Source organism: Aureobasidium pullulans (assembly GCF_000721785.1).
Source record: "Aureobasidium pullulans EXF-150 unplaced genomic scaffold scaffold_5, whole genome shotgun sequence".
Lineage (NCBI taxonomy): Eukaryota > Fungi > Ascomycota > Dothideomycetes > Dothideales > Saccotheciaceae > Aureobasidium > Aureobasidium pullulans.
This window is the reverse complement of record NW_021941025.1, coordinates 555422-578032: the sequence shown is the minus strand read 5'-3', so window position 1 is coordinate 578032 and position 22611 is coordinate 555422. Positions and strand designations below refer to the sequence as shown.

At 50.1% G+C, this 22611-nt stretch overlaps 7 protein-coding genes across 7 annotated transcripts; 4 read left to right on the top strand and 3 right to left on the bottom strand.

The window, feature by feature from the left end:
• Positions 1-4051: 4051 nt before the first annotated feature.
• M438DRAFT_333357 (uncharacterized protein) lies at positions 4052-6565 on the top strand (the record flags this gene model as incomplete). Its single annotated transcript, XM_029903598.1, has 5 exons — positions 4052-4063; positions 4151-4313; positions 4418-5532; positions 5603-5944; positions 6002-6565. The coding sequence occupies 5 exons, from the start codon at positions 4052-4054 to the stop codon at positions 6563-6565; spliced, it is 2196 nt and encodes a 731-aa protein (XP_029762642.1).
• A 1886-nt stretch (positions 6566-8451) lies between these two features.
• Positions 8452-10930, bottom strand: M438DRAFT_343903 (uncharacterized protein). The gene is made up of 4 exons (XM_029905092.1): positions 10410-10930; positions 10187-10278; positions 9558-10126; positions 8452-9505 (listed from the first exon to the last, which is right to left on the bottom strand). The coding sequence occupies exons 1-4, from the start codon at positions 10707-10709 to the stop codon at positions 8481-8483; spliced, it is 1986 nt and encodes a 661-aa protein (XP_029762641.1). The 5' UTR covers positions 10710-10930; the 3' UTR covers positions 8452-8480.
• A 495-nt stretch (positions 10931-11425) lies between these two features.
• Positions 11426-13316, top strand: M438DRAFT_343902 (uncharacterized protein). Its single transcript, XM_029905091.1, has one exon. The coding sequence runs from the start codon at positions 11762-11764 to the stop codon at positions 13163-13165; it is 1404 nt and encodes a 467-aa protein (XP_029762640.1). The 5' UTR covers positions 11426-11761; the 3' UTR covers positions 13166-13316.
• Positions 13317-13517: 201 nt separating this feature from the next.
• M438DRAFT_314962 (putative glutathione S-transferase) lies at positions 13518-14368 on the bottom strand (the record flags this gene model as incomplete). Its single annotated transcript, XM_029902637.1, has 3 exons — positions 13518-13925; positions 14011-14262; positions 14319-14368. The coding sequence occupies 3 exons, from the start codon at positions 14366-14368 to the stop codon at positions 13547-13549; spliced, it is 681 nt and encodes a 226-aa protein (XP_029762639.1). The 3' UTR covers positions 13518-13546.
• A 433-nt stretch (positions 14369-14801) lies between these two features.
• M438DRAFT_343900 (uncharacterized protein) lies at positions 14802-16237 on the bottom strand. Its single transcript, XM_029905090.1, has 2 exons — positions 15398-16237; positions 14802-15308 (listed from the first exon to the last, which is right to left on the bottom strand). Exons 1-2 carry the CDS (start codon positions 16080-16082, stop codon positions 14992-14994), a joined length of 1002 nt encoding a protein of 333 aa, XP_029762638.1. The 5' UTR covers positions 16083-16237; the 3' UTR covers positions 14802-14991.
• A 111-nt stretch (positions 16238-16348) lies between these two features.
• Positions 16349-18918, top strand: M438DRAFT_404062 (uncharacterized protein; the record flags this gene model as incomplete). The annotated part of the gene is made up of 3 exons (XM_029909704.1): positions 16349-16462; positions 16667-16852; positions 17417-18918. The coding sequence occupies 3 exons, from the start codon at positions 16349-16351 to the stop codon at positions 18854-18856; spliced, it is 1740 nt and encodes a 579-aa protein (XP_029762637.1). The 3' UTR covers positions 18857-18918.
• Positions 18919-19182: 264 nt separating this feature from the next.
• On the top strand, positions 19183-22530 carry M438DRAFT_314958 (uncharacterized protein). Its single transcript, XM_029902636.1, has 2 exons — positions 19183-19373; positions 19423-22530. The coding sequence occupies exons 1-2, from the start codon at positions 19211-19213 to the stop codon at positions 22332-22334; spliced, it is 3075 nt and encodes a 1024-aa protein (XP_029762636.1). The 5' UTR covers positions 19183-19210; the 3' UTR covers positions 22335-22530.
• The last annotated feature ends 81 nt before the right edge of the window (positions 22531-22611 follow it).

The following is a 22611-nucleotide window of genomic DNA, read 5'->3' as shown; positions in this document are numbered from 1 at the left end:
TTGGAAAGTTGAACATGGCGAAGAAAGGCCACAGCCAGAGAAGCATAGCTGACTGTTCACGAACGATGAGTGCGAGCGGTGGTTCAGAGGCTGTGCAGCGAAAACATTGGCAGAGTACCCACCCCTGATCCAACCCCCTCTTCTGGTCTGGACGTGACGCGTAGAGACGTGAATATGATGATGTTATGGAGTGGATATCTTATCAGGATATAGTGAGACAACACAAATGTCGCCAGATTGCAAATACAAGGCTGGACGAAGGATCGAGCTATGAGAAGAAGAGGTTGGTTTGTTTTTATTTGAAGGCCGGTGGTCACCTGGCCATTTCGGAAGTGCGGCGATAGTCCAACGGCAGACTGCCTTGATATCCTAAGGCATAGAGATGAGTTGGTAAACAGGCGGACTTACCGACATACCGAGACAGGAGGCAGGTTAACCTTCTCCATCATGTCTAGAACATGTTACTCAGATGCGACAACGTGGAGGTTGATGGATATCGTCGTGGGAGATGGACGTGTTTCTGAGCGGGTAGGGATAGACAAACTCAAGCAGGGAGAGACATGGCAGACAGAGTTCGAACTCATGTGCAATAGAAGACAAGTTGCTCAGAGGGTTGCTCCCGAGTCTCACAAATCGCGTGCGGACGACTTGACCGTGAGACCAAGACATACCTTCGCATCTAAGACAGATGTCTACTGGTTGCAACTGACCGAGATTGTAGCCCTTGGTGACTCGAGCTGACAACGGACAACAGGACTGAATTGCCAACCTCCTCCCGACTCTGCTTCGCGCGTATAAGCGGACCTTTTTCGCTCTGCCCCCGCTCCACTGAGACAAAGCGTTGCCTGATACGCAGCCCTTGGCTCTTCGTAGCGAAGTGCGACCGACGATCTCTTTGTGGATTTCCTCGCGATGGTCACGAGAGAGTATTGGGAGAAACGGTCGCTCAAAGAAAAGTATGGTAGATACTCGGGTGTGCCGAGTAGTCCAACCGACGCGTAAACGGGGTGTGAAGAGGGGGTTGAGGGAGATAGAGTTCTGGAAGCAAAGAGAAGAAGCATGAGGCTCCTGATGGTACCAACTCTGATGATCCGGATAAACCGACACCATTATGTTACCTACTGACATACTCTTCCGGGTGTGAGATACCCGTCCGCCATTTCCGAGATCTGAAGGCCGCTCTGCTTCGAAGGACCAAGGCCGGTGTGGCTGATAGCCATTACTTTTGCTAACATGCCGTTATCCCAGATGGCTAGCAATCAGCCTGCTGAGACAAAGGCTCCTCCTGTAGGATCAAGACCAGTTGATTGGGTGATGTTCATGTGGTTACTCAGAAGAGTAGGTACATGGATGAAGTCTTCCTATGGGCCTGGAGTTGTCATCCTGATCCGGAAAGGCCTGTCCAGAGAAAGATCGTTGTCTGTATGGTGGAGCAGTAACAGACTCCATTGGCCGGAAGTCAGTAGCTCCTGGAAATACGCGTGACTGAATAGAGATTTCTTCACGTTTCTCGCGAAGTATAACCGCACTTACCATACACGTGTTAGAAAAAAGTAGGACGGTTGTCTGAATAGAGTCGTCCATAGTCCACAATTGCTGTCGGATAGTTGCGATATAGGTATTGGAGCAAACGTGTGCAGTGGAGGGTATGAAGACGTCAATGATCCCTGGCTGTAGGGCTCCCGGTACCGTTTTCATGTCAGACGTTGCGATAAAGCAGCAACGGCGTTATCGATATTGGCTTGCGAGTGGAAGAAGCTGCAGAAGGCCGAGCGAACCTATCACCAATATCGATAGAAGGATTACAACGGCGATTCTTCGTGCTATCGAAGGCCGTTTGGCACATACAATGACCGTTGTTTTTGCAAAACAAGCGTGCGCGACTCAAGAAATGATGGCTTCAATTCGGCGTTTGTAGGGAAGCCTCGAAAGTTGCGAGAGTCAGCGCCTGTTTGCGACCTCTTGTGCTTGGGAAATGAGAAAGGAAATAAAAAAGGAGAAGGTCGTGTAGAGTTGCGATCGGCCAAGGCAGTGCGCCCATCTGCTTACGCCGCAGGCACATACCGCGGTTGAAATGAGTTTGTGGAGATACCAAGCCAATCCCAGCTAGCGAAGCGGGTAAGTTGAAGCGGTCGATCTGCCAGCTTGAGTCGATCGTTGATCGAAGCGGTTAGACGCAAAAAATCAGTCTAAACCTCTTCCATCGTCAATTCTCCTTGCTGGTGCTTGGCCAGTCCGATTCTGTGTCAGAGGCAAGGGTCAGATGAAAAAGCACTCAGGGTTCTCTGCGGCGGACGAACCGTGCAGATCTGTATGCAGGAACCAGCTCTTCTACAACATCTGCTTCCCAGTTTTCCAGTTGCCGCCGCTGATCGAGGTGTGCAGAAAATGCCTCCGGCTGCGTCAAGCAAGGTCCACTCGAATCGTCAATTGCGCAGCGCTTCTTGTCAAGGGTAAAAGATGCTTCTTTGGCCAAGGGAAGGCCTTTACTTTGGGCCCGACCAATGCCGTTTGTCCGCCGACGAACCACATCTGATATAGCTAATGACCAGAGCGCGCCCGTTAGCGCTCGCGTCCGAGAATGGCCGAGGGTTGTGTCAACTGCCAACGCCGTGGTCCTTTTTGTATTGCGAAAGCTCGCAGCAGTTGAGCAGAACGTTTGCAGCCCACAACCGTCGTGATAGAGTTGCTTAAGGTTTCTGCTCAAATGCAAGGGCAGACCGGCGCACCGGCGCGCGGACCCAGAATAGGCGGCGCCCACAGTTGCGCCCACAGTTGCGGAAAGCTCCTGCCTGCTTCTCGCTCTAGCGTTCCATCTGTCACCGTTTAGAACGATTGCGGGAGCTGCTCCAAGCTCCTTGTCATCCACTCAGCGGTCGATGATGCGCTTCAATGGCTTCCACAAAATGCACTGATACCGTTCGGTGCCCTTCTTTTTAACATATCACTATCCCTCCTCTCCACCTAAACCCTCCTCTCTCTACCCGACTCGCTGCTTTCCCCCCTCTTGTGTGCAGCATCCAACCGGCAAAGGGAGGCACACTCACACTCACACAGCAGCGTCTCTCTCCACATATCTCAGAGAGTCACGCCCCCACGCTGTCAACCAACCTTTTTTCGATTCGCACCTGCCTCTTGCGAGACCTGTTGAAACACCTTGACTCAGATCCGGATCACGGCTGCGCGCATAGCGACCCAATCATCCATCCTTCCAGCTACTTCCTATTCGGCTTTGCATATACTTGGAGGGCCAACTTTCACCCAATAATCTATCGACCCAAGACATCAAACTAATACACACCCATACTACTGTCTTCATCTTGCGCATTACTGTCGCACCTAATACCACAGGACCGGATCCATTCAGCCTCTACTTGAAATAATGTGAGTGCTATCCTGGATGTCGGGACCTGCTTCTTCAACCTCCTTGCATGCTTGCAACGGTCCGACAGACTTGGTCAATCGTGCAAAAAGCTAATCGCAGGCAAGCCTAGACTTTAATATTCATCGCGCCATCCGGTTCACTCCAGCTCGACTATTTCTTTGTCAACACGAAACGATAGTGAGTATTTCCTTTCTTCAGTAGGCTTGGACTCTTGCTCCATCCTACATGTTGTCTTGACGACATTGCCCAACATCGTCAAAGTCGGACGGGAGCTTACCTTAGCCGTGTACCAGAGCCTTGGGACCATCTTCGGAAGACACCTGCAATCTCCTGCGAACGCCCTCTCCGAGTATTCTCATCGACAATCCTTCCAACTTCAGCTGGACTGTCTCTTTTAATAATCCAATTGCAAGACCTGGCTGGATCTACGGACTGTACCTTGTTTTGGCCTGTATATCCATTAATCATCAACCATCGCATTTTACGCGTGCAAGCCATCGACGGGTTCTTGCTTTATTACTCCAGCAAAAGCGTTCGTCAGGTTTCTGATTCCCAGCCCACCTGACGCAAGTCGACCTTCACCGCGGTGTGCATTCTTGAGGTCGCTCCGTGCCTCATTTTGACTCTGTTCTCCGCTACTTTGCAAACCTGGCGGTCAGCACACTTATGCGCCTTCAGGTTCGTCGCCATCCCTTCTTTCTCAATTATTCTTTCCTTAGCATTTTATCCTGACTTTCATTTCTCTTCACGCAGTCTCCTCCACAGTTGAGAACTGCACCTGTCATCGTCGACGAAGAATCGGCTGTCCCGGAGTCCGTTATCATTGCCTGTCAGGAGGCCCAAAAGGGTGGCCTCCTGGCCTCGTCAGATTACGGAAATCTGCTCGCATCAATGTCGGGTTACGAAAAACCCCCTTCCTATGGCTACGGTATGTTATTGGTGCTTCCAAGGAAGACCTTCGGCCGCTTAGCGGATCTACCCGAGGGTGCGAGGCTTTATCATGGCTCAGATGACTGACCAGTACCGAACTAGGCTACGGCATTGCCACACGACCTGATCAGGCACCTGGCTATCCCGCTTACAACCAATCATCATATGGCCTCTCCTACTCAAATTCCCACGCGCAGGTCCCATCTGGCCTACCTGATGCTGCTCAAATCCCCCTTCTCACTGAAGAGTCATACCAATCCCATGACTCCTCTTTTGCTCAACAGAATGCATCATCCTATCCCTCTTACATGGCTGCAGGATCCCGTACCTTGCCTGACATCGTCTCGATTACGCCACAAAGAGGCCCTGCAGGTGGTAGATTTATCATTTACATGAACGCCACGGAGGATCTAGAAAGCAACGGAGTCTCTTTCATCGTCTCATTTGGTACCAAGCGCTGCGAAGGTCGTCTCACCACTTTGCCCGGTTCAGGTCAACAACCCAACTTTGCCATTATTGTTGACGTTCCCGCATTCGAGTCCACTGCATCATCAAGCACTGCTGTCAACATCTACCTGGAGATGACAGATGGTAATAAGCAGGCTCTGAGCATGCCCATCGAAGTCGGTCAGTACACGTACACAGACGCGACACCTTACGCCATTTCGAGTCCGTCGCAAGGCAGCACGCGCAAGAGAAAGATGTCAGAAGACGCTCAGTCACCATCAAAGCGTCCTTCATCGCAAAATCTCCGCGACTCTCCGCTGCACAACCCTACCGACGTCAAGTTCTCGCCGCCTTCGTCCACTATTGTCGACCCGTATTCGTCGCGTCCTCAAACGGCTTCGAGCGCAATGTCCTATGCCCGTTCGTTCAACGCTCCCGCGCCTACTCAGTACTCACAGACCATGCAACAAGCTCCGACATACAGGCTGGCTCCTACGCCTATCGGCATGCCTCAACCGCAGCCTTTCAACTCTTACCCTTCGACCTACATGACTGGCGACCGCGCAGCACCTACCTCCCAGGTCAGCAATGTCTCATCCACCGGCGCAAACCCACCTCTGATCCGTACCACTGCTCTGCAGCCATCGCCTACTGGAATGTCTCCAAGTCAGCCTTTCAACCCATACGCCATGTACCCTTCCAACATCAAAGCTGTCCTCAAGCTAGAGGGTGACTTGAACGGCATGGCTAGCGACTGGAACGCCGACGAAGTCTGCAAGACGTCGCATCGTCCGCTTCCGTCGCAGTCAAAATGGCAGTGTCATCTCTGCTTCATTCCAGCCCGTCACACCCGAAGAGCATGCACAAGCGCCTGGCTGCATCTACGTCAACTGCATTTGGTGGGAAGAGGAGAACGGCTGCTACATCACCAGTGTTGATACTATCCAACTTCTGGAGTCTCTGGTCGCTGTCCGCTTCACCGTAGAAGAGAAGAACCGCATTCGTCGCAATCTTGAAGGCTTCAGACCTCAGACCGTGTCCAAGACCAAGACGAAGTGCGAAGAGTTCTTCAAGATCATCATGGGCTTCCCAAGTCCTAAGCCGCGCAACATTGAGAAGGATGTCAAGGTCTTCCCATGGAGAATCCTTGCAGGCGCCCTCAAGAAGATCATTGGCAAATACGTGAGTTTTACATTCCTGTTGTCTGGATGCCCATACCCTATGCTAACGCACTCGCAGTCTGCAAGTTACTCTTCGACTGCTGGCGCTCTTCCTTCCCCAAGCTCGGTCGCACCGCCCAGGCATCAGCTGCACAGCTCGTCCCCTCCTTCAGTCACAAGCAACACCTCGATGACCTTCCCCACCAGCATGACTGCAACAAGCATGCCCATGCATCAGTCAAATGTATCAGCAGGTATGGGTGCTATGTCAGCAGGGCTCGGCGATTCACGCCTCATGATGCAGCAACAGCAGCCGCATGCGCAGCAGCAACAACATCATCAACATCAATACCAGCAGCAGCATCAATATCAACACCAAGGTCAACAGCCGCCGCCACATCAAGCTCACGCTCATCAGGCACCTCAGCCTGGTATTTCATGGCACCAACCGTCGAACAATTACACGACCGAGCCAATCATGCCAAATCGTACCGGCAGCATAGACTTTGCCACGTTGTGGGAGACTACCAACCCACAAGCGCCCCAGGGCCACCAACAGCAGCGTATCCCGTCTATCAGCCAGTCGTTGCCTCACCTGTGGCCGCAGCAAGACTGGAAAGACTTTCGCACAACACAAGCCTAGGCGAATTAGACTGTGATTGAAGCAACTTGTTGCGATGCATGCCGCAGTGTATCAAGTTTCGCATGCATGATGGTCGGTCATGTGGTCGAACAACGCTAATCAATTCCCGGATCTCTCTACACCTATTTGCTACTCCCCTTTTTTCCTTGGCGTTGCGCCCTGCTGTTGGTCACACTTGCAGATGATCGTCATGGCTTGTGACTCCCCTTTTGCGAACCACACGCCTTGACTGCATCATCCACCAAATATTCCTATCGCCTTGCTCTCTCGACCAAGCGCATCATCGACCACAATTATCTATCCCTGGTCACATCACCCTTCTCGGAGTTCTTTTCCTTGGCTTGCTGGAAATACATCTTGCGATCTAGATTTCTCAAAGACATGTCTCTCGCGAGACTACGGCGGGCGTTTGATACCACACTTGATTTTCTTGTCCGCGGCGTTTTTCGCCACAATCATCACCATCACTATCACCACACAGTCATTCTTAATCCACCACCACCATCACCACCCACACCTTACACTTAATTTTAAACCAACACAACAAGACAAACAGGCTTTGATCAAAGGGGACTGGGACGGTGCATTTGGGCGTTTTTCCTTTTCTGGTTTCGATTCTCACAAGGGTTTTTGAATTTCGTTTTCGGCTTATCGCTTCTTTCGCCTTGGAGGTTTGAAAGAAGAATGCATAACTTTACTGTCCGGCTTTGAGATACCCCCCCTTCTTATTTAGTTAACAACGCTCGCTTCAAATACCTTCTTTAGTCTAGATAGGTCTTTATCTTTTTTTTACTATTTTCGGAGCGTTCGCTTTGGTCGGCTCTTTTTTGATATATCTCTCCTTCTCAATTTCTCTTTGGAGATGTGGCTTGGCTGTGTAGTGATCCCAACCCTATATCTGACAAACACTAGATCAAGAGGCTAAAAGACTCTTGTGAATTCTTCGTCTACTAGACAATCTGGAAATTCCACCAAGGACATGTAGTCACTTTTAAGCACATCCACGACCGCAACCCAAGTTACCCGACTTTTTCAACTCCCCACCGCCAAAACTAATGCACCCACGCTGCACGAGAGGCCCGAACCCGAACCTTTTTTTTTTTTTTGTCTCTTCCTCTTCCTGTGATGGTGCGATGGGGAGTCGAAAAGGAAAAAGGGAAGGGAAGGGAGCGGGGGAAACAGCGGGCCGTGCCGAAGTTTATCTTTGAGAGTGGGTGGAGGTGGTCTGGAATACTTTTGTTGAGCGCTCGGATGTGGCGAGTAGGGAGGAAAGGGATTGATAGAACGCAAGGATAGGTATGAGGCTGGAGATAGAGTAGAATCAAACTCGAGGAGTAAGTGGTAGTATGAATGTACAGCGATTTCGGCAAAGAATAAAAAGGTGTAAGCGAGGACGATAGTTTTTCGTATGTACAGTTCAGCAGTGACGAGAGTAATATACAAGAACGCAAGAACAGTGATGGTGATGATCGAGAAACGTGCGATGCAAAAAAGAAAAGGCAATTAACGAAAAGATAATGTGTACAAGATGCTCGAAATATGCGCAAGAGAGGGTGGGTCTAGTGTGGTTGAGATGAGGGCGGCTTCTGTATACCGCCGGGAAACGTTGTTGAAGATATGCAAGAAGGCAGACAAGATTGATGGTGGAAGGAAGGAAACTGTGGTTAGTAAAGAGGAAAAAAGGGGAAATCTGCCGGATGAGTGAGCATCGAGGTTGCCAATAGCAGAGTGTTGATGCCGAGATCGAAATCCACGCAGCCGCTGTGTTCAGATGGCCACATGCTCGTAAGCGGCAAGCAGTGCTCCGTGTCTGTGCTTATTCATCTCTTGAGATCCTCCTTGACGCTGCAAGAGGTCGATCATTTGCCGAACGGCTTCTTTGCACTTGGTGTATAGAGGATCTCTTGAGTTTTGTTCACTCGCCTGGAGGGTTGCAAGAAGATCGGTCATGGTGAGCTAAGATGTCAACATTAGCAATCGTTAGAAAATCAACAGCTGATATGGCGCTTACGGCTTCTTCGAAAGCACGGTGTTGGAACACCCACCAGACACCAGCATCACCTCCGAAGAAATCATTCAGCTTAAAGTAGGTCCAGATAGCTTCGTGAGCGGCCTCTAGCGCACCACGGAAGTTGAGCTCGACACCGGTCTCTGCATCTTCGAATGCTTGAATGATCATGAGACAGTGGTAGTAATTGCTGGTGAAGAACAAGTTCTGACGAACTGCTCTGCCACTATTCTGTGCCATTTGGCGCAGTGTCTCGTAGTCCGAGGTCGTGAGGAAGGAAGGTGCGTTCTTCCAGATCTCACGGAAGGAATTTACGAGTGTTGTCTTTGCTCGAGGGTTCTTGGCTATTGGGATAGAGAGCGATACTGGAGAGCAGAGATTCTCTTGGACCTTCAATGCCAGTCGCCACAGTGACTTGACGTATAAGACATCGGCTTTGTCGACATCCTCAGTAATTCTTTGGTGGGGAAGAATGTGTGGTTCGGGCTGCTTGGGCACTTCCTGTGGAGGCGCGATAACGCTAATGCTCATCAAATTCTCGATACGAGCACTGCTTCCTGTGTATCTCGTCGAGTCCTGTGCCTCAGCCTCTGTCTCATTGGCTAGCGAATCGATGGACACATCGCTGTGAGTGGCTGTCGGCGGCAATTTGAGGAGCACTGTAAGGAAAGTGTCTTGATGCAGAATAGCTTGCCAAAATCTGCGACGAGTGTGCTTCTCGACAGGCGAGATGTTTGGTAGGATGATGTCAGGATCGCGGTGAAGTCGTAGAGCATATGCTTGTCGCACAATAATGCCAGACCAGGCATAAGCATCTGATGCGTGATTGTCGTTCATCAAGAAATAGCACAGCAGAATCTGCGCACCTAGAGCTCTGAGCGAGGATCGGTTGAGATATGAGTAGATACGAAGTGCCTGGTTGGCAGCAGATGCTGTTGCTCCGTTAGTGATCGTGGTTGTCATATTGTACTTAGGTGGACCTACCTAAGAATTCTGCACTCGAACTCTTCGCATCGTAAGCTGGAAATTGCATGAACTGAGTTCCCATGGCATAGAGAGCAAAATGCAACGCAATCAAATCAGCATCTGCTGTCTCTCGCTCCTTCTCCGGCAGTTGCCAGAAGCGTTCATACGCCACGTAGAATGTTCGGCGATGCAGGAATGGATAGACAGGAGCGACGCATTCAAAGTACTTGGCGATCAAGATATCAGCCTGCTGCTTGCTCGGCAGCACTGCCAAAACTTCCGGTAGACCACCCTGACATGTCCAATAGTTCGTGAAAGGATGGGAAGAGCCGATGCCGAATATGTTGGATGGTGTCTGTTTCGAGAATGGGACTTGCGATTGCAAGAAAGGTGAGCCGAAACCAACAGAGGTTTCCCGTGGAGACCGATGATGGAATTTCGAAAACAGATCTGTCCGTACTTGCTTGATGCCAGAAGCGCTTGAGGGAGAAGATGAAGAGCCATCGAAAGACCCCGTAAGTTTCCTGATCTTGGCTGGTGGTGGCTTCACCATGTGTCTTTGCCTGTCAGCTCCGCCATCTTTTTGGCTTTGTTCGGCGTTAGCATCACTCGATACAATCAGCTTCGTGATGTACACGTTCGCTTACCTAGCATCAGCGATTAGATTCGCGACATGAGTGTATTTGCATGTCGATTGCCGTTTGATGCAAGCCAAGCATCCCGGACGTCCTCGGTCGCACTAGAAATGTTTCGTCAGTACTTATTGGTCACAGCCAAGTTTTTGAGCTAGGCAGATGTTGTTTTGTGTGTTCGCAATCGGGAATAGCAGTGCTCACTGTTGATAAAAGATAATAAAAAGAACAAACTGACCTTTGTCTTACGTTCGACACATTCCTCACAGCTCAAAGTTGGCTTGTTTCGCTTCTGCTTAGGCTTAGCGCGTTCGCCATCAGGTGTGTATGTACGTGAATCCCCAGCTGGTGACTGGCTGGCACTAGTATTGAGTGGTGGGAGTGGTGGCGCAAATGCATTAACAGGCGTCACAGGTACTGATCCGTAAGTCGCGGCATGGTATGGCGACTGTTGCTGGGCGAACTGTTGGACTGGTGGGAGGTGACCTGATTGATGTGGTGTGAATACCGACGATTCAGAGATGGGTAACCCCGACATTCTTATCGACTCGGGTTCCTGCAGTGGTTAGGCGGCTGAGAATGGTCGTGTTTCTTGACCCCACGTTATTGCGCGTCCTTTGGAGAGATGGAACGTGGAGGAGGTGGGCCGATCTGCGTCTTGTCAGAAGATGCCTCTTGGTGGAAATAATCTGATATGAGCAGTTGCCGCCGGGAATAGAGATTGAACGCGACTTCGTGGGAGGCATCCGGGGCGACCGGGGATGTCATGACTGGAGGAAAAAAAGCCAAGCCCTTTTTCCCAACATCGGCCGTTTTTCATGTCGTTGAATCAAGCAAAACACTAACAAACTCAATGGTGGCTAGCCTCTATTCGACCAGATGCATCCGAAAATGTACCACGGCGATGGTATCGAGGCCAGAGTGGCAGTGCAATCCTTTGGAGGTCGCGATGAGTCCGCGGCACCGGAAGAAGCTGGGGAAACAAAGTCCGCGACCGGCGCTTCGCCAGCGAAAAGTGGACATCTCTACGCCAAAAATGGATAGCCCCAGTCGACGACCGTATATCGACCGTCTTCAGTGCAGTAAAGATCAAATCTGTAGGTCAAAGCTAAATAACCCGTTGATTTGGCTCTTGATCGCCGGAATCTACGATATCTACTGCCAAGACACACCGTTTGCAACTGCTCTTCGGAACCTGTTGAGCATTTCCGACGTTCATTATCGGATGTCCATCTCGCATACCTACCTTTTGTAGACACTGTCCCATGCCTTGAAACGCGAGTGAGGGCTCAGAAACCACGATTCCCCTGTGAAGACAGTCTACAGCAATCTTCCGGAAATATTGCACCACTCAGTCAGCGATAGGGAAAAAAAAAGGAAGAAACAAGAAGGAAGAAAAGAAAATCGCCTTTGTCAAAGCAAGATTGACATCTAATATCAGCTTGTTTCTCATCTTGCGAGATATGCCAGCGTAAAACCAGCGCACTCCTCTGTGCGGATTCATGCTAGATCCGTTGCCTGGATAGTGTCTGGACATTCGCAACCAACTTATCTCGAACACGCTTTCGAGCGTGGTCTTTCGGACTATCAATGTCTCGACTTGCAGTCCAGACTGCATGTCCCGAGTCTTCTATCTGGCGTGACGTCCCCGAGGCAGCTTTTCGTCAACATCTTGTTGATCTCGAGAAGCAATGCAATGCCGTTCCCATCGCATCCGAAGTTTTCACATCCTCTTCATGGACGCACGTATCAAGTCAACATAAGCTGTCTGTTGAAGAAGAGCAACAGACTGCAGATGATTTTGCGTTCCTAGTAGCGGTCAATGAAGGTGCTCAGAGCGTCTCGGCAGTTTGTATCGAAGAAAATACAATACTCTCAGAGGGTCTGACTCTACGGATTGCGGCACTGGATACGACCCTCGGAGATGACGTGACTCAAGCACTCAAGAGTATATGCGGTCACCTCACAAAGATTGCAAACAAGACGACCCAAACACCAGAGGATGTTGAGGAAGTTTTCCATGACATCGTCGCGCTACACCAATATCGACTCAAGGGATATATGCGATCATGCAAATGGACGAAACCGAAACATCTCGCTCTAAGCCACAAGAAGCCACTGTGGAAAGACTTCCCTTCCTTGTTACATCGCGCACAACATTTATACACTAAAAAAGAGAAGCAGATGCGTCAACAGATGGAGTCTTCTATCTCGTCTCTAGCGCTTCTCTATACCATGTACGAACAACAAGAGGGCGATGAAATCATGCAATTGAAGCATCTGGTCAGAGCCACCTACCACTTTTGCATCAATCACAGTACGAAAGACTTTGTCGAAAGACTATTGAACAGTGTTGGAGCAACACCAACATCGCAAGTCCAAGCGGCGATCAACCAGTACAGACAATTGGAGAAGATTGCTGCTTACTATCGCATCGCCACCTTTCTCGCTCGCATCGCTGTCAAACACTCTAGTCTGTTCAAAAGTGGAATTGCCATTGACTATCTCAAACCATATGAGAGCACTCCAACGACAATTGCTCATGAGTCTTGGGCACATACCTGTCACGTCCACGCAGAAGTCCAACTCGCCGTCCACTACGACTTGAAAGCATCATCAGCCGTGACACTCCGACCCAGATGCATCGGGACTTCAAAATGGCTCTGCTTCCTCTGTTACTCATTCTTGGAAGCCCACGGCAAATTCTTCCCCTCAAAAACGCATGGAAAATTGTACGACCAATGGACGATACCGGACTTGGTGGAATTCGACGATGAGACGGTAGCAAGATACCGGGACGTGATCGCAAGAATCGACTCTCGAGTTTTGGAACTGGATGGCAATGTTTTCTGGAGACCAGAGCCTTTGACGAGTCGTCAAGACTTTGCCTTGATTCACACGGACGACGGGTTAGTGACAGGAAAATTGAACACGGGTCTATCGAAATTGGCCCTTTCAGACTCCGTCGAGCCAACAAAGGAGATGGCTATGTAAGAAATAGAATATTGATCCAAGTGATCTGAGCGTTCAGTATCAACATGGTCCGAACCACTCATTCCAAACTGGTGTTTAGACACTGCTCTATAATCGACTACGCATCTTTTCATATCGTGTAGTGTCTATGAATGCCATGATCTTGCTGAGAATGAAAGCACATATGATGTCTGTCTTTCATTACCTCGAGAATCCGTTGCTGGTGTTGCGTTGCAGTCACTCCGTAAGGGACATATGTCCTCATCACACTCTCATTGAACAGAACATAGCCTGCAGAACCCAGTCACTATTCTCACGATAGGTTCACAAGCACAGTGGGCATGGGTTGACGGGTCTGTCGTGTTTTGAATACGTCTCGAGCTATCTCATTCAGATCCCACTCTACTCCTTCTTCTCAAAGTTCTTCTCCCTCTCCTTCTTCATCTCCTGACTAGCAGGTCTCGCCATAATTCTCTCGAACCAAGCATGATATGTCGGCAACTCCTTCTTCACCTCCGCATGGAAAGCCTCAGACTCTTCACCAAAGATGAACGGCAACAGCAAGTTCCAAGGAATGAAGGCCAGATCTGCGTAGGTGTATTTGTCGCCGACCAGGTAATCGGTACCTTGGTCTTTGAGGTGCTTGTCCAGCACGGTAAGCACACGCTTTATTTCCTTGCTGTAGCGGTCGATGGCAGAGGGGATCTTGTCCGCATGGTAAATGTTAAACCACACACGTTGGCCAAAGTAAGGACCTTGACCGGAAACTTGGAAGTGCAGCCTATTTCAAGTCCTTCTTATCAGCATAACCATCCAAAAAACCAAAAAACTTTCATCCACACATTTGCATTGCTGCTCTTCCTTACCATTGCTTCAATTGATACTTTTCCGGAGAAGAGGTGTATGTGAATTTATTCTCCTTGTCGTATTCTTCGATGAGGTATTCGAGGATGGCGCCGGATTCCCACAATGTGATGCCGGTGTTGGGGTCTTCGATGGTGGGGGTGCGGCCGTTGGGGCACAGCTTCTCGTACTCGGGCTTCTTGAGGTCGGGGAAGTCCCAGAGCTTGTGCTCGTAGGGGATGTTGAGCTCCTTGAGGAGGAGGACGACCTTCCAGCTGAGGGAGAGAAGGTTAGTATGGGTTCTCGCAATAGGAGGGGGCGGAGAACTTACGGGTTGGGGCCGCCAGCGTGGCCGTGGAGAAGAATGGGCTTGAGAGACATGTTGTGTGGTGTAATTGATGTCAAGAAGTATGGAATAAACAGTCAATGGCTGCGTTGGAGCTGCACTGAGCTACCTTATATACCCTATCTACACCTCTTAGTGATAGTCTGGCCTCTTGCCCCACTTACCGTTGTTCGAAGGTTCCATGATGTCGATGCGGGAGGTAGCGTTTCGGCATTTTCGGTGTTAAGCTTGCATGTCTGGTACGCTGCTTAGAAACCCCATACCCCTCCTCGAAGAACTTTATTAAGCTCTGAACAACAGTGACAATCTTGCAGAAAAGCGGTGTGAGAAGCGCACAGGATAGTGGCGATATGATGGCTGATAAACATAAAAACCACATTGATGGTGGTACCTGATCCTTCGAGGCACCCGATTCAAGTGGAGACTCTCAAGATGATTGCGGGGAAATGTTTAGTTAACATGAAAAAAGACGGTAAATTAAGCTGCATTAAAATAGAAATAGAACTATTAGATGTTTCTGGAACTGGGTATCTCGCAGGAATGTAGCAAAAAAAAAGGACAAGTAGCAGAAAACAAACGTAGATCGTTGAATCATCAGTTGACACCCATGGCCATGTTGTTCCAGTAGTCCCAAAGACCACGAGAATCGAGTTGTCCTCTATCTTTTCGGCGACGGAGGGCCTCCACGTATGACAAGCTTCTTTGGCTTTTTTCGCGAGGGACTCTCTGCGTCTCCGTTGACGTTGTGAGGTTCGACTCTTTCTCCTGTGATCGGACTCTTGGCAATGGTTCTGCTGGTTCCGTTGAATCGTCGGACTCCGTATCCGTTGTTTCGTCGAGCTGAGTCTGGGGGTGTTGGGGGACCAGACTCTCTTTCTGATGACTGTCCGGAGTCTCGTCTTCGTTCGGCGCCTGAGGCTGCAGAGGGAGATGTTGGTCGTCTGGGAGATGTTGGCGTCAACATGGATGCAGGACCTTGAACTCTTTGTTATTCGAGTTCTGATGCGCGTAGAACGGCAGAAACAGGAGCTGAGTTGGGTAGGAATAGGCGTGGGGCTAAATACCTTTGCCTTTGCTGTTCAGACGTGGAGTGGTATCCTCGTGATATGCGTCCTCATCACCGTCGGTCGGGTCGTCGAATAGTATACCTCCAGTACCCTCCTTGATGGCATTGACCATGTCGACAGCAAAATCTGGATTGTCTTTGAAGCAGTTTCGGTAGCTCTCTGCATTCTTATCACTGTCCGGATCCATGATCTGTCGAGCAGCAATTTGAGCCATGAGCTTTCGGAAAGGCGAGCCTGTAGGAGAGCTGCGGTAGATGTCGTTGATCTCATCGGCGTCTGGAACAAGTTGGGCTTCGAGTAGTCCTTGTCTGTAGCGATCGATAGACTCGTTCTTCAGGTTGGGAATGTCGAACTTGTTGCAGAGCAGATATAGCTTGTGGCAAGCGACTGAGTAGTCGTACTTTTTCTCATCCGTCATATCAGACGTGTCGTCCAACGTCCCTTGGTATAGCCATTTTACAAGCAACTCAAACCCGGCAGGGTCCTGGTCAGGTAGGTCGAGTTCCGATCTTTTGGAAGCCTTCGGCGGTGCGGTGTCAAGAAACTCGGACTCGAAGTAGGGCGAGTGGTGACATAGTAGATTTCGGTGCAGCGACCAATGCCGGCGCTCTTCACCGACATAAAAGTCGATAGTCGGGCCAGAGAGGAGCCTTTTCCACAAGGTCTTAGCTTCGTCAGGCATTTGCGCCAACAGGAAACAAGCAGACAAAGCTCAAGTGGAAGCGATGCAGTGCAGTGTAACGTACTCGGCAAAGGTCTTTGCAGTTATCTCGCTGACGTTAGCTCTGGCCATGCGAAGTACTACGGGCGCGTTGTTGGCATACGCAAAGTCGCGCGAGTAGATTGGTGGCAGGTATCGATAGGCGTGCTGATACAGTCTTTCAGACCATGAACCCATGCGATGAAGCGAGTATTAAGTAGACGTGATGAAAGGCAAGGGAGCAGAACATGGCATTCCAGAGACGATGCGACAGGATTGAAAGGGGGGTTCAACAGGGCGCAGGAGAAGAATTGGAACAAGGATGGCTGGCTCCGTCATCATCGAGGGGTGACAAGGTTTCGGTACATTCTGCTCGACCTCCCGCCTGTCAACCCGCTGCCACCACGATTCCCCTTTTCGGTAATGATCTTCTGCTTACACCCATGACACGGAAAAGCACTCATCGCGTGATTGTTGAAGACTCGAGGACCTCTTGTACTGTACCTTATAAAGCGCGTGCATACATTTTGTTGGTTCCTCGAATCATACTATTGATTGCTTGGTAGGCAATCAACACTGCTTGTTGGTCCTCTGGAGTTCACGGCCCATCGTTTGAAAGCTGGGCTGGCGCGACGCGTGATAAGCTTGGCAAACTCGAGAGCGCTTCTGCCTTGCGACAGCAAATCCATATCAACTCTTTCGTTCGCGACACCATTTCTTTTCTTTCCATACCCACTATTTTCGCATCGTTTGTACGTGTCGCCGCTCATGACAATCCTTGTCGCTCTTACACATTCCCATCGCTCCTACGCTCGCCCGTAAGCATTTCTGCTGTTTTGCGCATTATCCTTCTGCACTCGCTCATACACATACAACACATAGGTGACGTCCCCATTTCTTTGAATCCTTGAGTCAGGGCTGCTCTCAAAGCCCGGTCGGGAGGTTGGGACCGGCTACGGTCAGCTTCAGAGTTAAGATGCCTAGGCGTTGACCACCAACATGGCAGAGTTCAATGGCAGGCCATTCTACTAGTCGCACTTCCGAGTGTTGCTAGGGTCTGTAGGGTCCGTTGGTCACCGATCGTCATCGTCTAACAGCTCATGAGCTGCAGACTTTACGAGCAGGTCAGCTGGTCTGATCTGTTAGGAGCCGTGAGAAACCCGACATTCGATCTCTAACCATGATGCTGGTCCGCTGCGGTACTATCTCTGTTGAGTCAGGGCTGCTCTATCACAAAGCCCGGGTGGGAGGGTCACGCTTACGCTTGCGTGGGGTTCTCATTTCTACTAATTCTCATTATTGCTTTTGACTGACAGGTCCATCTATCCAGTCGTATCTCAATAGATCAAATGGAACCAGACTTTTCTGTTGCATCGAATGCTTTCGTGCAAGTTTATGCAAACCTTCAAGATGACTCGATATCGCGACCATATCTCCTGGACATTGCTTTTGAAAAGGAAAAATTCCACCTCAAGCTTCGTGCTCAGGCAAGGCTTTGGAGCTCGCTCAGGAAGACAATCGTCTACCTGTTTCTTGACGCCAGCCACGTCGAAAGTCTTGTAGTATGCGATGAGGTCGCCCCACCCGACATCGCAAGTACCCTTATCAAGCAGGGCCGCTGCACGACGACATCCAAAATCACATGTTTGCAAATATTACTCAAACAACACGGGACTATCCTTGCTCCCAGAGCTACGCTGCAGAAAAAGCCGGCCATACGCGAAGATATGAAAGCCTTGATGCGGTTGAGCCGATGCAAAACGTTCAAAATATACATACCATCAGACTCTATTGACAAAGAGAAACTGTCGGGCCTCTGCAATGCGCTGGCGAGTAGCTCTGTCAGACCGGCACCGGACGTGGTGAAGACCTTATACGAAGGCAGGGGCAGCAATATTGTGACGAATGTCGACGACCTATGGACACTGGCGCCGGTCGAGGGTCCACCTTCGTACGATGCAGCAACGGCTGCTGGGGCAAGCGCCCATGGGTCGTCAGGTCACTCAGACACCGAACCATCGAGGGGTCCCAGAGCCCCTGGTAAGAGACAGATGTCTCCGGAACCAAGTCAGACACCTACGAAACGCCATGCTTTGATGCAGAAAGTTGCACCAGTGGCATGGGAGGCCGTAATCGCTGCTCAAGCCGCGCAGCTGGCCATGCTCAACGAACAGGTCACAGCGCAAGCAGTTCAAATGACTGCTTACAACACACAGCTTGCCGCTCTACGTGAAGAGATGCAGCATTCCCGGCGCCCCCCTATGGTCGACGCAGGGAGTCAAACCGAGCCAGCAGTTCCTGTGTCTGAGCATCACTCATCGCCAGCAACTCCTGTGTCTCAACAGCACTCGTCGCCAACGTTTTTTCCTAATTCAGCTAGCCAAGCTAGCACGATTGAGAACAGTATCGAAGACCGTCTCATAATGCTTGAGGATGGCTTGATCGACGAGCAAAGGATACGGAGATCATTAAACGAGAAGATAGATAACAACGACGAGCGAATCAAGCGAACACTCGATGTAGAGTGTAGCGGATTAGAGCACGCGGTCACGGAACTTGAATCTCGAGTCGAGGATATAGAGAACGACTTCAAAGAGGATTTACGGCAGGAGTTGTCGCTTGAGCTACAGACTAAGCTCGAGGAATTTATCGAGTTCCGACTAGAGGATGTAGAGGAAGTAGTCAAGCACGACGTGCGAATGGCAATGGAGAATGCGTCGTACAATTTCAAGATGGATCTAGGCTGGGTAGAATAATGTATATACAGCATAGGCATCTCATCCATGTCAATTCTCACCATTTCCAGCTGCTTCAAGACACTATGCCTGTCCGTTTAAGAGTTTCTAGTGGGAACAATCCCTATGACAAGCTCTCACTGGGACTTGCTCTATTTCTCAAAGACAGCGTGCATTTTGCTGGGCATATGGCGGAGTTCAGAGCATGTAGGATCTGTGTACATAGTAATGTCTATGCTCGGATAGCGTGAGATATGTAGATGTTATGCATATTTGTGAAAAGACAATCAAACGCGCTATGTCGCGCTTCGCGTCCACTCGGAAAGCGCTTCATGTTTGTCCGGAACCAAAGCACGATACGAACAAGATGAATCAATGAATGCAGATATTGAAGAACCGACGTTCTCAGATGATCTTGCAGCCCTCTACGAACAAGAAGCAGAAACACGCGCAGACAAGAAACGACGAGGAATTGTGATACAGCACCGAAGCTGGCCTTTGGCAGACGCTTTCCGCAGCGAAGACGACCGATCTAATTGTAGGATTGAAGACTGATATTTGATGACCTGTTTCTGATCAAGAGCCAGATCCACCTTCGAGTCAGGTTCTCTACAAACGCAATCACGACCCACCGTCTTCACCACCTGCGATGCCCTTCATGTCCTCGGCCATCGCACCACCACCCGCACCAGTCACAATGTCGCCCAAAGCAAAAGAGATGACGAACAATGTCTTCATGGAAGACTCTGATAGTGATGAAGAGATGCCTTTACCCCAGAAACAACCGAGCCCGGAGCAAAGTCAACCACAGGAGCAACCCGCTTCGAACAGCCAACAACCCACCTCGGCACCTACACAGTCGCAAGCCAGTCAACAGCCGACGAGTCAAAGTCAGAGCCAATCTCACGACCTAGGCTTGTCTCTCTTCGCCAAACGTACTATTCACAACCCGCTCCTCTCATCAAACAAGACTCCTTCGACGGCAAGAGTCGCTATCCGCACATCCTCTGGCAAGTCGTTTTCTGTCAGAAAGAAGCAGAATGCCGAAGCCTTGTCTACCGAAAGACTAGCAGCATCACGCTCCGAAGTCGTTGAAGGAAGAGCTCAGAGAAATTACTATGGCGTCGATATCCACAACCTGGTCAAGGAAGCAAAGGCCCAACAAGTCATCGACCAAGCAGAAGCAGAAAGAAAGGCTGCCCTGCCATCGATAGAGCCTGCTATTCTTACCGAGGGTACAAGCAAGAGCCAGAGAACATTGATGTGGACGGAAAAGTACAGAGCCCGCAAGTTCACCGAGCTTGTGGGAGACGACCGCACTCATCGGTCTGTCATGCATTGGCTCAAGCGATGGGATGAGATTGTGTTCCCTGGCTCGAGCAGAAAACCCAAACATCGCAAAAATGCAGAAAACCCTATCGAAGAACGACCGCATCGCAAAGTCTTGCTTCTTACCAGCCCTCCTGGTCTAGGAAAGACTACACTGGCTCATGTATGCGCTAGACAGGCAGGCTACGAAGTTCAAGAAATCAATGCTAGTGATGAAAGAAGCAGAGATGTTGTCAAAGGTCGTATCAGGGATATGGTCGGCACTGAGAACGTCAGAGGTGTGGATCAGAAGACTGCTGCAGGCAAGATTCGCAAAGCCGGCCGTCCTGTCTGTGTCATTGTTGATGAAGTCGACGGTGTTGTTGGTGGCAGTGGTGGTTCTGGTGAAGGAGGTTTCGTCAAGGCACTTCTCGACTTGGTTGCTCTCGACTCGAGGAATTCGAACAAGACGCGCTCGCAACAGCCACCTGGAAAGAAAAAGGGAGACAACTTCCGCCTACTACGACCTCTCATTTTGATCTGCAACGATGTCTATCACCCTTCGCTACGACCGCTTCGACAAAGTACTGCTGCTGAGATCATTCATGTCCGCAAACCAGCAATCAATTCCGTCGTTGCAAGAATGCAATCCATCTTCGACAAGGAGAACATTCCTTACGATGGCGATGGTGTGCGAAAGCTTTGTGAAGCCTCTTGGGGTATGACCAACCGCAAAGAAGGTGGTTCGGGCAGCAGTACAGGCGAGGGTGATATTCGAGGGATTTTGGTCGTGGGCGAGTGGATCGCAGGCAGACTACGAGCTACCCACGACCCACTCGCAAACTCGATGCAAAGACTAACTCGACGATGGATCGAAGCCAACATCCTAGCAGATCTCTCCCATGGAGGAGGTTCAGCAAGAGGAGTGGGCCGAGGCGGACCAAAAGAAGTAGTCGAACGTGTCTTTAAAGAAGGCGCTGGCTTCTCGAAACCTACAATGCTAGCCGCACCGTCAACTTCAACCACTGGCATGAAGGGTGTAGCTGAATCAGCAAAACGACAAGCCATGGACCGCCTGCGCGAGATGGTAAACACATCTGGTGACATTGACCGCATAATGACCGATTGCTTTTCCGCATTCCCGGATCAACCCTATCAAGATGACAACTACCTCAGCAAACCATCTGCAGCCTACGAATGGCTATACTTCCACGATCTTCTTTCCTCCGCCGTCTTCAGCCACAGTGAATGGGAATTGGCCACCTATCTCAGTCAACCAATCCTCGCTTTCCACCATCTTTTCGCCACACCCAATCGATCTCACGGTATGACTGGTAAATACAACGATGCGGAAAACGCAGAAGATGCGGAAACACCGATCCCATTTTCCGGCCCTCAAGCCTCCTTCCAAGCCCTTGAAGCTCAGAAATCAAACAAGGAGATCTTGCAAACGCTGCAATCTTCGCTATCACTGCCTCTGCTGCGTATGTTCCCTGCTCCAGCGGCTATGGCGACGGATTTCGTGCCCTACCTCACGAGAATGATAAATCCAAATGTCACTCCCGTGGTTGTGCAGAACAGTGGTACTTCTACCGCTTCCGTCCGTAAGGCTTCTGAGAAGACATTGGTGGCTAGAGCGGTCAATGCCATGACGGCATCTGGTGTGCGATTCGACCGTGTCCGCTTGGACTCGGAAACCTCCTCCTCCTCCACGATGCACACGTCTGGCCCGCAAACGTGGGTCTATCGTATGGAACCCGCTATTGATGATTTGGCTGTATACGAGACCCTTGACCTGAAAGCTGCGGGAATGGCTGCGGTGGATAAAACACGATTCGCCGTACGTCAAGTCTTGGATCAAGAATTCAACATCGCGACCAAGAAATCTGCGGAGGCGGCGAGGGTTACCAGAGGTGGTGGTGGTGCTATCACTTCTCTCACCGATGTCGTTGCTGGTGCTACTTTGCCCGCTGAGCAAGGCAAGGGCTTGAAGCTCAAACGAGACTTCTTCGGAAGAGTTGTTGAGAAAGCGGAAACAGCAGAGGAGGAAGACCAGGATGAGGGATCTAAGAAAAAGAGGAAAGTCGAGGAACAAGATGCGGAAAAGAGGGTTTGGGTCACTTTCCACGAAGGCTATTCCAATGCTGTGAGGAAACCTGTTTCGTTGAAGGAGTTGATTGGGGCGTTGTAGAAAGAGTAGGATGGGATGTTACAGAAGCTAGTATCAAGTTTTTTTCTGGTTTGATGGCTCCTTTTCTTGTTTTTTTCCGTCTTTCACTTGTTGTGTGTTCGATATCTTTGCTTTTGCTTCTCTTTACACGTTCATATGTCGTGTATGCGGTCGCTGTTTACCTAGAGATTGATCCAATGCTTTCTTTCTTTGCTGCATGTGGATGTCGTTCTTTCCTTCTCAATTCCCTTTTCCGTCATGTGTCCAACTTCTAGACGTGCGTCCTTGCTAATTCTTA